The following is an 11,032-nucleotide window of genomic DNA, read 5'->3' on the forward strand; positions in this document are numbered from 1 at the left end:
AGAAAATAGGGAGACACCTTTGTCTTATTTATTGAATACAATTAAAAAAACATTAAAGGTGCTGCGTTTAATTAATTCATGCATCATTCCTTTTTCTCTTCAAAGAATTCATTGCAGGCGACGGTCAGCACGGCCACCAGAAAGACAAACTCCGGGAAGTCCACTTCGCCATCCTGGTTTCCGTCCAGGTCATTCATGATCTTCTCCACCTTGGCAGGGTCATTGCTGGCCTGAAAAGCAAAAGCATAAGCTGACGAAAAAAAACACACAAAAACAAACAAGCAACATGCTCGATGTTGTTGTTTATCTCTGCCAAGCAACAGTCTTAATTAGGGCTGCAATGATTAATCAGGTCACTGATTTTTCCCCGCTTCCTAAATGTGACTATTTTCTGGTTCTGTTGCGCCCTATAAAACAATAAAAAAATAAAACTGAATATTTTTGTTTTATAGATAAGATATTTGAGTTTGTAAAGCAAATGCTTAAGCGTCTACACTGTGGTCCAGATCCAGACGTGGACCTGGCCGTCTTTTCAGGATCCAGATCCATTTTCACAAGTTCATGGTCATTGTTTGGGGCGGAGGGCACACAAAAAATATTTAACAATTTAAGCCGTTTGTCATTTCAAGAAGGCAAGTTTAGTAGTTTAGTCGTCTAGCACGAGTCCTTACCTCGCCGAGGTCAGCTGATCAGCTGATCCTACAGATACCCAAATCTAGACGGAAGCTCAGAGTGGACAGAGATCTTCCACAGCATGTTAGACACGCCCCTTCACGATTACGTGACTCCCCGATTGTTAAAAAACAGAGTCACACATACGCAGTACACAGGTACGCTGGTTATTTGTAGCTGCTCTTTTTGTTTAATAAACAGACTGCTGCAGTTCTGTCTGTGTGCTAACGGCACTAAAAGAGCTAACACAGCACTTAAAACCCATTTTTACTCTTTGGCTTTCGACTCAACACGAGACATTGGTTTTATTTTTCGTATAGTTTTATTGTACGACATGTTTGTGTTTTTATACTTTCTTCACTATTTTATTGTTTCATTGTGTGTTTTATTGTCCCGGGAAGCCAGTAGAAGTGTACACACGTGTTCAAATAAAGCCACGGAGAAGAATCTGTAATGACAACAGTGGCTTCACAGGCTTTTTCGCACAGCACTGTAACATGTGTGACAAGAGGGTTCTACGAGATACTCACTGCTATGAAGTCGGGGAGTTCTTCGTTCAGCAGCGTCTTCAGCTCCCCCTTGTTCAGCTTGCACTTGTCGCCCTCCCTTCCCGAGTAGGAGTGGAACACTCGTATCATCAGCGCCATTGATTCTTGCAGTGGGGGCAACATTTTTCAGGCCTGCAGTCGAATAAAAACAAAAGTAGGTAGTAGTAAAAATCAATCTCTCTGGGGTACACCTTGGATACACCTATAAAAATAGTTTTAGGGATGCGATAGACTGCTTTCCCCCCAATCAAGGCATACACTGATGTTTTAATGAGAACATTCAGAACCAAGAGCTGAGAGTTAATCCGTCACCATAGGACACCCGAGAGGCTGCGACAGGTCCATGAACCTGTCGCGAAGGACAAAAGGACTGCTGACCCCCTGCAGGGACGCTTGCATATGGAAGTAGATTTAGGTCAACTTTAGGTCTCCAGGACAAACCTTATCATAATTAGGGCTCATAAACATTTCTGAAGTGACACAAAAATTAAAAGGCATCGTTCTAACGCAGAGATGGAGAGGTGGTGCGCTTGTTGTTTTCAAGTGGTTCAAACCCTTGAAAACGAGGAGTGCGGAAGTGCAGTGTGTGAGTGGGTATGAAAGATGTGCTGAGTGAATAACAAAAAACTGTAGCTCAGAGTGCTCATCAAGACGAGAAAAGCTCTATATAAATACAGACCTCTATGCCAACTCTGATTTAATGTGGTAGTAAGGAGTAACAGAGATAGAAATATAGTGAAGTAAAAGTTGCTAGAAATACACACAACAAAGTGAATTGCAGATATGTGAATTTTCTTCTTAAGTTACAAAGTATTTGTACTTTGTTACACTACAACACTGCTATTTCAGTCAAATAAAACTCAGCTTAGGCCCCCATAAAGGCTTGAGCCGGCCCTGCACATGTGCTGCAGCTGCTGTGGCTTCCATTAGAATCTAAACATTCATTTAATTCTTCATTTATACAAAACTCACGTCCATTTTTTTTTTTTTTTGAATCAGCGATGCACAGCAGCAGCATATCCTCAATCCACCCCTGATTAGTCTCTGTTAATGGCTCTTAATAATTTATTCCAGACAGCTACTTAAAAGGCACTTTTTGAATGTCAGGTGCAGAATGAACCACAGCAGAGACGTTAAAAAACAAAATTGAGAACACATTCATGTCCAGAAAACACAGCAGGGACACTCACCTGGGCAGGTGTGACGCTAACAAGAGCAGCAGGAAGTGACTCCAGCTCTCCTCTCCTCTCATCACTTATATGGGCTCCTCTCACCTGTGTGCACAGTCATCACAACAGATAAGCGCCTCCCCCTGGACAACACCTGCACCTACACCTGCCATTTCAGCCTTGTATGGAGGGGGACAAAAACACTGCACACACAGAAAATGCAATAAATTGAACTTGAACAAACTAAAGTCACCAAATAAAAAGGACACAGGAGAGAGAGGGGGCGGAGCCTGTGGCTGTGACAAGGTGCACGTGCCACAGGGCCCCGCCCCCCAATCAGCCTCATGGACATGTGCTCAAACAGGAGCTGTAAAGATACAGACACTGATGCCATTTATGGTGAAACATGAAGTTGGACTGCGACAATGAATAATGTGGGTGTGTGTTTTTTTTTATTTTCTTTTTTTTGCAAAGCAGCTGTTTTGATAAGCAGGAATAGCATTAGCATATCATGTTCACAATGGTTTTGTTCAGGTGTGACAGTGAGACTGGATGTAGCCTGCAACTGAAAAAAACAACACTATTTAAACTGAATTTAAAGTTAAACACACATTTCTACGGAAGAGTATTAGGGGCCGCATTAAAACATAGATAGAAAAAAACATAGAAAAGAGAGGTTAAAGGTTTAAGACCTTTGTTTTAAACTTAAAAAAATCTAAATATCAACCAATTATTTTATTTCTGATAGATTATTACAGATCTGTGGACCTTTAACTGAAAATGATGAAAGACCAAATGTTTTATGTTTTGCAGCTATTCAATACAATATATAAAAAAGAAAGTTGGACCTCGTTCCTCTCACTTATTGCAGGTACTTCAGTCCAACGTCATTTGCAAAGATTACGTATGAATAGCAGTCCGGCAGGAGCAATGCAAATAAAGTGCACGCCAGTCAAATGAAATTCTCCTGTTTGGCTCAATGCAAATCGTGTCCATTGGGTTCCTTCATGTGGACAAAGTGAAGGTTTTATGGGTGCATGTATCTGCTTTATGGCTTAACTTAATTGATACTTAACTCTGGTGCAAAAGGGGGGAAAAGGGTCAGTAGATAAACAAAGCACATGCAGTAAAAGTGCAATATTACTTGAGTTAAAGTATTCAAAGTATATGGCATTTGCTGTACCTCAGTATCAAAAGACATGTTCTCATATAAAATGTACTTTTATAGAGTTTTAGAAGTAAAAGCATTGAAAAAGTGAAGAGTTAGAATTTAATGATGGAATTAAATTGTGTTGCAATAATAATGCAGCTTGTAGCATGTGGGTTGGTTGCCTGGATCAACACAATCACATGTGAAATACAGTATTTTAAAAAGATTTTATTTCTTCACAAAAATACGTAAATTTTGCATTTCCAACAATCATGAACGTCCAGCATTTTACAAAAAGATGATTTATGGTGTATAAAAATACATATAATCGCGAAATCTTTACAAAACAATGAAAATGTTTATATCCCATGCCAGCATGCCTTACATTATATATTATTCATACATAATATTCATGCGAGGGCTCGTGCAGCCTCACAGTCTTCATCTTTTTTCACATTTTTTTTTCTCTAGGCTTCAAACACACAAACACACACACACACACACACACACACACTTTGTGCATTAATGTCAACGTCCATCAAAGAATATGCAGTTCAAGGGCGTCATCTACAGGCCGTTTGCAAACTCTGCAAATGACGGCACACATTGATCATAATAGAATAGAGTGATGGAAACGTGGCACTAATAAGGACGGGCTAAAAATTCAAATTCAAATACAATCAATTCAGAAAATACATCCTTTATGAAATGTAATGAGGATGTAGTTGGAATTTAACACCTTAGAGCTCACGCATTTCCAAACAAATCAGAATGAGATCAAGTCAAATCAATGATTATGTGACCGTCCATGGAATCGTTTTAATTCATGGCGTGTCCACTCGAGACACTCGCAGGCCTACAGGGAGCCACTTTGAGATGAAGAGTTCATTAGTACATACCATGCAAACGAGATCCAAGTCCCTAGTTTCTCTTTTTTCATCACGTCGCATGCCCTATTCTCACGAGCCTGCTGAAATCCAATAATCTGCCAAGATTCACTATTTATTTCCATTCTGTTTTGCGCTGATTTTTTTTACTCTGACAGACTATAGGAATCATACGGCCCGCATGACTTTGACACGACCTTTGACTTGGCTGTGAGATATGAGAGTTGGGAGGAATTATGGTTTTATGTCTCGGAGAGTTAATAGTGTAAGAGGGAGAGAGAGCCAAAGAGAGAGAGAGGTCCTTTTATTGTACCTGTCACCACATCCTCCTGACACCTAGCTTGTTATCCAGAGTGCAACTGGGGGGGGGATTTCATTTCAGCCACCGAGTTTGGGGCCTTTCAACGCCTGTCAAAGGGGCAGCCGGGCCTCGGACGCTGAGAGGGAAAAGCAGAACAGAGGGCATGAGCCCCGGGCACTGGAGGGGATAATGTGACACAGAATGGCACGGCCAGGCTAGTGATCATGTTATATTCTGTCATCTTAATGAGACACTGGCTTTTGCTCACAGCTTGGCACTCGCCACGCACAAACACAAAAGGTAACTTGAGCTCAGCGCTTTACTTGGGACCATCCATCCGTCCATTTTTCTACTTCTTTATTCTCCACGTGACGGGCCACAGGCCGCCAGTTCATCGCAGGGCCAACACACAACCATTCACTCTTACGTTCACCTCCACGGTCAATTTAGTGTTCAATTAACCTCTGCATGTTTTTGACTGTGGGAAGAAACTCCGGGTCGCAAACCTAGACGGCTCTTACCTCTATACCCCACCATGTGAACCTTACTTAGACCAGTTTTTTTCTTGTATACACTGACCGTCCCACACTCACATGTAAACTTACTTGAAAAAAAAGAGGAATTAATCTATATGTGATATACATACTTAAATAAATTTTGATGATTGTTTTTTATTCTGCTTCTGTGAGCAGAATTTATGTGACGATATTTCTTTGCTAGGTCCTTCATCTGAAAACAGGCCCGACAGGGTCTGCAAAATCTCTAGATATTGCAAATCACATGATTTTCCCTCCTTTTTGTGGAACATAAACCTGTCTGTATTGTTGTTTGCATTTATATTCACAGTCATACACTCATCATAAGAGTGCAAAAGCAGCCGGGCTTTTAACAATCGAGCCAACATCAAGCTTTTGACACAGGACCTGGCAATTCATACACAACCCCGTAATTTTACTTGTTTTCCTATAAATGAACTTCTGATAATTACCACGCCTGTACACCTGGTTGTGAACCTGTGACTTTAAAAAAAAAAGTAGCGTAATAACGGTGGTCAAAATGCCATCACAGGTATCTCTCTGTCATTCCTTTTAAAACTTTTGATTTCTGCGTCACGATTTACTCCACTTGGACCTTCATACTGCGGCTGTCCAATCACAGAAACGCCGCCCGCAGACGACGTTCTGCTCTTGACGCTCTGCCCCCGCTCTCGGCTCATCGCGGGCTTGCCCAGGACGCTCTTCAGCTGTTCCCAGAAAAATTCCTGCTGATTGGCCTGCTGTGGCCACTCCAGGTACGTCTTGGTGCTCAGCATCTTCTTCAGCTTGCAGTACTTGCTGGGCAGCGACCCGGGGTCAATGGTCTCCTTCACAATGAGGATGACGTCACTGAAGGTCTTTCCCACGGACCTCTGCTGGGCGAAGTACAACTCGTAGTTGCACCACTCGCTGTTGACAAAGTTCCGGGAGAGGACAAATATTACCTGAGGATGGAAATAAAGAAGAATGGGTTAAAATTTCACCTTGGTTTTTTACATCTGATCAAACCTCCATCTGACCTCGTAATTTCATTCTGCAATGTAGGTTGTTAGGCTAATGCTTTAACGATTATTTTCATAATCGATTAATCTGTCGACCGTTTTCTCAATTAATCGAGTAATCATTTTGTCCATAAAATGTCATAAAATGTTAAGTGTTTGTCAAACCTGGAAATGATAACGTTTTCAAATGTCGTATTTTTGTCCACAAACTAAAATGATTAATTTGTTCGTAAGGAGTAAATAAACCAGAAAATATTCACATTTAAGGGTTAGCTGAAAGCTGAAATTATGAAAAAAGCTTCAAACCAATGAATCACATATCAAAATAGTATCAGCTCTAGCTTTAACTAAAAGCAATTTTTCAGAGGATCATTTAATTTCATAATTTCAAGTGGAAATGTTACAAACACATTCAAGCAAGTTTTTCTTTGGGTCTACAGTATTATTGGCATTTTAACCATTAAACAAAAGTGTTAAATTGGGAGAGAGGGGGTTGACACACAACCGAGGGCCGCAAGCTGCACTTAAATCTGGTGCTTACTGTATATGATGCTGCATCAAAACAAGTTGTAATAAAAATATAAAAAATACATCTTTCTAAGCCAATTCAGTGCATCTTAAAATTGTGCCATTGTAAGCACTGGGCATGAATTACCTTAAGAAAATAACGTTTTTGCTGCTAAAAATGTCTCTTAATCTCTTAAAATGTATACCTACAGAACTCCACCGCAGAGATGAAATTCCACATCTGGGTCAGCCATTGATCAAACTGTCGCTCGTTGAAATGTAGACAAATGACGTGTCAATAAGATTCAATAAGTAACTATTAAAAACAACACGTCAGTACCTTGCGGCTGTTCTCAATGTTCTCAATGATGTTGTCAATGATCCACCTCCCGGGCATGAAGTCTCTCTCGTGAATGCACAGGCGATAGGGGTTCTTGTTGTTCTCCAAACAGGGCAGGAGCTGCTCCCTCACCCAGTCTGCATCACAGTGACTGTAGGATATGAAGGCGTGGTAGGTGTAAGTCCCCGATTCCCCTGCCGCCTTCTCCTTGTGAGCTCTGTATTTGGCCCTGATGATCTGATAGGTGGCTTTCGTGTACCACGGAAGGTCGAAAATATAGCAGATCAGCATCAGGATCAGGATCACTGCCGTTGTGGTCGCGACACAAATGACGATTACTAGTCGGATGTCGCAGGCCACTTCACTTGGGAGGTACTTGGATACGAATGTGTTGAGGAAGGCCTCCGGGTGATAGCACCTGTAGTTCCAAGGCCAGTCGGTTAAGTTGACCTTCCCTTGTGAAAGTGTGTCCTGGACAAAGGCGTGAAGCTCGCAAGTGCAATGGTAAGGATTATTCCCGGCGGTTAAGCGAGAGAGCTTGGGCATACCATGGAAGGTCTCCTTACTAATGAGGCCAAACGAATTCCCATCCAAAGCCAGGGTCTTCAGTGACGGACTCGTCCATTTAGACGGGATGAACTTGATTTTATTCCCAGTTAGCAGGAGCTCCTTCAGGTGGATCGTGTCCTCAAAGTACACCATGTCCAGCTGGTCCAGGTCACAGTAGGACAGGTCCAAGTAGTGCAGCGTGGTGGGCAAACATCGGAGGGCTTCACTGACAAAGTGATTGTGGTGAGCGACGAGACGAGAGATATTTGGCTGCCAAACACAGTCGCGGCTGTCGTGAGCAGATCCGAGGTTGTTGTTGCTAACGTCCAACACCTGCAAGCGCTTGAACTCCCGTGTCAGCGACGACAAGTCCTTGAGGCTCGTCAGTTCATTGGTGCTCACGTTGAAGGCGCGGAGATTGGGCATGGTGCCCTTGTAGTCGCAAAGCTGGTTGAAGACGTAGTCGTTCTGCAGTCGGTTGTTGGAAACGTCCAGGAACTCCACGCCCTCCATCTCCACCCAGGAATCGCAGGGCACCGAGTTGAAATACACATATTGAATCGAGACCTCTTTGATTTTTTTCAACCAGGTGAAACGCCAGTCGAATCGCAGCACATCAGGATTGCTGATGTACCTGCAAGAGAATACATTGTCAGCGCTCTCTGTGCAAATGAGGATTTCAAGAAATTTGCATTCGAAGGTTTGAAAAAAAGGCAGGAAAGCTTTATGGTTGACGTATCAATTAAAAGGTAAACGTGAATGAGTTCATGGGTGTTTCTTTGACACCAGGGACACCATATATGCAATATTATGATTTTTCGAGGAGAACTGAAAACATAGATAGCAAAAGTAATGCTTGTAAATTGTATAACTAGCATTCAAGCTATTGCACTTTTTAATTATCAGCACTCATTTTGTCTGAATCTTTATTCAGATGTCCTGTCTTTGCATGTTTTCCCCCACAGAGTAACAATTTTAATTTTGCAATGCAGCAACAATGTTGAATTGAAAAGTGAATTATGATTCTTATTCAGATTATATTTCACATTGACTACTGATGCTCTAGAACAGATGCTCACCAAAGATCCAGGCGATCCAGTGCCAGGTCCGTGATGCTGGATCCTGCTCCGATGTCAACAAACGTGGGGGAACGGGCAAAGTCAATGTACTGAAGTCTCAGTCTTTTGATCTTTTGAGTGACTTGTAAGTTGGTTAAAGCCATCCTCAGGAGGTTCTCGTTGTATTTACCTCTGTGGAAGATGAGTTGATACGCTTTAATGTCTCTTAAACCTTGGAAGATGTCCTCCTTTCCCACGTAGTAGGTAAACTCAAAGAGGTTGCGGAACTGGACAACGCTGAAGGTCTTGTTGGCGAGATCGCGCAGCATGTTCACGAGAGCTTCAGGTCGCTGGTCTACAGCCATATCAAAACCCATCTGCTTTGTCTGAATGACCTCTAAACTTCCAGGCTCATAGTAGCTCAGGTTGGACGAGCATTTGATTGCAAATCCCTGTAACTTGATGTTCTTCAGGGGCTGAAAATCTTCTTTCTTTAGCCCCTTCACCAGAGGGCCACCCATAGACAGGATCTGAAGTTTGACAAGTTTGGAGAAGCTTTCATTTAGAGTGGCATGTCTATAAAGGTTGTTGGACATGTAGAGCTGTTTTAGATTCGTGAGAGGCGTCAGAGCTCTGGCAGGGATTTCTTGCAGGGAATTATTGAAGATGTTGAGATTCTCCAGCAGTGGGTTGTTTCTGAAGGCATCGTCGTCAACGTGTGAGATGTTGTTGAACTGCAGCTGAAGGGTGCGGAGCCGCGGGAGGCGGAGGAAGTCATCAGCGCGGACAGCTTGAAGTTTATTGTAGGAGAGATCCACGGCTTCAAGCGTGGAAGGAAACTGTCTCCAGGGAACGTCGTTGAGCTGTCGGCCCAGACAGTCTGCAGAGCGGCCCGAGTCGTAGATGTGACAGGGACCTTCCTGTGGGTCAGTTGTGGGGGAGGAGGATGGAGTTGGGGTCGCAAGTGCTCCAATAAGGAGAGCACTGACATGGATTAACTGCCAAATCATTGTGACAGACCTGTAAGAGAACGAGAACAGTAAAGATCAACTTTTAGTTTTTTTTCTCTTGAACAATTCACCGTCAAAGACTGTATTTTGGTTGCAGAAAGAACTTAGTTCTATGGGAAAATAGGCTTCTAATCCACGTCAGTAAACACTTTCCTGAATCTCAATTGGTAGTTTTAGCTCTAAATGATGTTCCCATTTAGAGGAAAATAGAGGATAAAGCATGTGTATTATCTCTGTGGACACACAGTCTCTTTACCCATCTATCTGTGACAGATTGTCTGACTCATTCTTTAACATAACACCTCAAACAAGTGGTATCTGATTCCTGATCTTTGAATCTACTTGAAGTAGAAAATTCGATCTTTAACAAAAAAAAACAAAAAAAACAAAACACAACAACCCTGAAAATGAATCTTTCAGTCAAGTGCAAAGATGTTCTATAAACCAGACACAAGAGGGACTTGGATAAAGAAAAAGAAAAAAGACAGAAATGGAACTGTCAGTTTCTGCTGCAGGCTGAACAGAACACAAAGTGAAGTGATATGGACGTCAGCCTTGGTGTGAAATTGAATGGTCGTGATAGAAAGACAATACACCTGCACCAAGTGCAAGAAATACAAATGCATCACACACAACAATAAATATCTGCCACCCTGTTCAGCTTCACGTTCAAAGAAATGGAACATATATAGAATTGATTGTTTTGTTTGTGTCTTTTTCTCAATCTGAAAACAAAATAGCAAAAGAAAACATCTGTTAATTATCTACTTACATACAACTGTATGTTGATTGAAAATTCAAATAATAATGCACATAAATCTAATGCTGTGAAAATCATCCCCACTCTCACCGGAACTTGTTGCTCCTCACAAATATGGAAGCCACTCTGGAATCAGGCGTCTTTGATTCCAGAGCTTCAAGATCCACACCTACTGTTGGCATTAATATTATCCTCAGCCATCTAGTCATCTATGGCTAGACTCTGGGAGAGAGACTCCGCTCCTCCAGATACTATAGCTCTCACCTTTTCCAGGAACGTCTCATTGTGACGAAGCAATGAGTGCGGAAGTCAACATTGTGTGTTTTATCTCCTGTACTTAGACTGAGGCGGACCACAAAAACATGAGTGAGTCATCTTTTTTCCACACTTTGCCTACTCATAGGGCCTCCAGAGTCCCAAATAAGTATTAAAATTATTAAAAAGTTATTTTTGCATAATATGTCTCCTTTTGAAGTTGTGAGGACCAGCTAAAACGTTCCAACAGAGAAAGGTTTTAATCAAAACTCATTATTTGGACCGTGAC

General features: G+C 42.0%; 2 protein-coding genes across 2 annotated transcripts; both read right to left on the minus strand.

Moving 5' to 3' along the window:
* Window positions 1-83: 83 nt before the first annotated feature.
* Window positions 84-1,319, minus strand: s100a1 (S100 calcium binding protein A1; the record flags this gene model as incomplete). Its single annotated transcript, XM_083892904.1, has 2 exons — window positions 84-230; window positions 1,203-1,319. The coding sequence occupies 2 exons, from the start codon at window positions 1,317-1,319 to the stop codon at window positions 84-86; spliced, it is 264 nt and encodes an 87-aa protein (XP_083749030.1).
* Window positions 1,320-4,827: 3,508 nt separating this feature from the next.
* On the minus strand, window positions 4,828-9,728 carry tlr18 (toll-like receptor 18; the record flags this gene model as incomplete). Its single annotated transcript, XM_083893025.1, has 4 exons — window positions 4,828-4,863; window positions 5,848-6,207; window positions 7,112-8,294; window positions 8,740-9,728. The coding sequence occupies 4 exons, from the start codon at window positions 9,726-9,728 to the stop codon at window positions 4,828-4,830; spliced, it is 2,568 nt and encodes an 855-aa protein (XP_083749151.1).
* Between the last annotated feature and the right edge of the window lie 1,304 nt (window positions 9,729-11,032).

The sequence above is a fragment of the Microchirus variegatus genome, assembly GCF_963457635.1.
Source record: "Microchirus variegatus genome assembly, chromosome: 1".
Classification (NCBI taxonomy): Eukaryota; Metazoa; Chordata; class Actinopteri; order Pleuronectiformes; family Soleidae; genus Microchirus; species Microchirus variegatus.